Source organism: Montipora capricornis, chromosome 13 (genome assembly GCF_036669925.1).
Source record: "Montipora capricornis isolate CH-2021 chromosome 13, ASM3666992v2, whole genome shotgun sequence".
Lineage (NCBI taxonomy): Eukaryota > Metazoa > Cnidaria > Anthozoa > Scleractinia > Acroporidae > Montipora > Montipora capricornis.
The window spans coordinates 43,258,720-43,261,076 of NC_090895.1; the positions used below are offsets into that span (position 1 = coordinate 43,258,720).

General features: G+C 40.0%; 1 protein-coding gene across 1 annotated transcript in view; it reads left to right on the top strand.

Annotated features, from left to right (window-relative positions):
* The window catches only part of LOC138030852 (sortilin-related receptor-like), a 64,865-nt gene extending 63,605 nt beyond the window's left edge, over window positions 1-1,260 (top strand). Inside the window, exons 19-20 of the mRNA XM_068878717.1 lie at window positions 584-871; window positions 1,240-1,260. Of these exons, the coding sequence (XP_068734818.1) occupies window positions 584-871; window positions 1,240-1,260 (309 nt within the window). The remainder of the gene's footprint in view (window positions 1-583; window positions 872-1,239) is intronic.
* The last annotated feature ends 1,097 nt before the right edge of the window (window positions 1,261-2,357 follow it).

Genomic DNA, 2,357 nt, shown 5'->3' on the forward strand with positions numbered 1-2,357 from the left:
AAATTTAGGAATGGCGGCTGAAATATTGATAAGACTGACAGGAGACGTTAACAGTACTTTCCCTTTAATCCCTTCGAAATTGATGGAGTAGTTTTAAGATTAGATTATGTGGCTCGAAACACTAGTGAACATAGATAGCGGACTTCAGAAACCTGACGAAATTGTTCGACTTTTGTCCCGTCGAATCATTCGAAGTCAGATCGTTACAGAGTGACTTCATTCCACAAAAAGTCAGATCATTCCACTTTCAAATAACCAGATAACAAGTCTTTAAACTACTCAACCAATTTCGAAGGGATAAAAGGAAAAAAAAGTACTGTTCATGTCTCCTGTACCACCTCTGCCAGACTTCTCAATATTTCAGCCGCCATCCGTAAATTTCCGAGTCTTGTCAGCCCTCAGTCAACTACGTCAGTGGTTACCGTGTTACCAAGGATATGAAATTGAAGGTCAAGTCATTTATTTGTGAAGTTCAATTCAAAAGTTGCGAGTTAAATTTGAAACTTGAAAGTCGAATGTCAAATTCAAAACTTCGATCTCAAATTAAACAATGAAGAAAATAATACATGCTATTTTTCTTCAGAATTACCAGCTCAAGTACAGATGTGAGGACTGCATCTACAAGGACTTCAACTACAAATACGTATATGACCTTGATGCAACACGAGCAAATGTGACAGTTAGCACAGGATCGAGGTACCAGGTTTCTATCCAAGTGAGCACAAGGTATGGAATGGGAAGGTCTTCCGCGGCAACAGTTCATGTGCCCTCTACTGTGGGACGTGTTCTCCAATTGCATGCAATGGTAGATGAGCACATCGGGACCCTGGTCAAGCTTACGTGGTTACCTCCGAGAGGAAGTCATCCTGAGGTGAGATTATTTACATTTACATTATCTGGTAACGCTAAATGGGAAGATTTCACCGTCCCGTTTCTTCCAAAAAGACAAAATATGCCACTGTAACGTTATTTTGGAGGAAAATGTGCTGTGAGAAATCTATGATGGGTACTTAATATCCTGGCCAAATTTCCTCTTGATGTGATAACCCTAACTGTATCTAAGGACAGTATATGTTATTTGTTTGAAAAAAGGAGAAACTATTTCGAGCCTCCTTAAGCTCCCTTATTAGGGAGTTTAAGAAACCGCGACGGCCACGGCGACGAAAACGGCACTTCAAAATATACGTCTGAGCTTTTCTAAGTATTTCATGATTATTCCATCTTGTTTATATTATTCAGTATGAGCGAAGTGTCCTATAACTGGACTGGTAAAGACGGATTTGAAGTAAAGAGTGAGACTGAAAGATTCACTGTAGTTTGTCCACGTTGTCGTCAAAACCTTAAAATTGGTCATTTCACGTAGTAGTTTTGACGAGTACGGGAGGGAATTGTTCAAAAGTGCGTGCCGCACGTGCAGCACGATCATTTTGGTTCTTTTAACCAATAATATTACTGCTTTTTGGAGTTGTCGTTGCCGTAGCCGTCGTCGTTTCTTAAACTCCCTATTCTCATCGTACAACGGGAGCTTAGATTTAGAAATCACGTGGGACATCAACGACAAGTTTAGCGTGTGCCCTTAATATTTGTTGTTCAGTGAGTACATAAAATGTTCCAGTCCCTAGCTCTTCGAAGCTCGATCACTCCAACTTGCTTTCCTTTTAGCCGCCACTTTGTATATTTTGACAGCTGCAGTGAGCAAGAGCGTGATACTGGGAACTTATCTCATTTGTATTCCTTGTCGTCTGTTTCCTTGTCAAAGGAAACTTGTCAAGGAAGACTTCCTCGTGTAAACGGCGCTTAACTCAACACGGAGTAGTGCCCAATTTTAATGGAAGTAAAGTTGTCAGTCAGATATGTTGTGGTTATGTTCAGTTTTTATCCAGGTTGAGAAGGCCAGAGCCTATAAGGGTGATATGTGGGTGATTTGGAGTGTAAAATCACTTGCATATCGATGTTGCATCGTTCTGTTCAGCGTTTTGTACCACTATTTCACATCGCAGTCTTTGCATTTTATCGCATGCATGTGGGAACCATTCTTGCAACAATTCAGATCCTTTTAATACGACAAAAATAGTGCCAGTTATGCAGCAATGAAACTGATATGAACTGTGCCTTAAGTGAGTACTGAGTATCAAAAATGTATTATGTGGGCTCATGTTTCAACAAACGCATTACAGTGAAACCTCCTTAATTGACGAACTGCCAAAGGACTGAGGACTAAATTAGTTCGTTATAACGAATTTTTCGAATAATAACAGAAATGTTCGTTATTTCGAGGTATATTTGATTCGCTTGGTAATATTGTTAACGTTACGGTGTTCTATACTGTGTGTCCAGGGTTGCGTTAAGCGCTAACT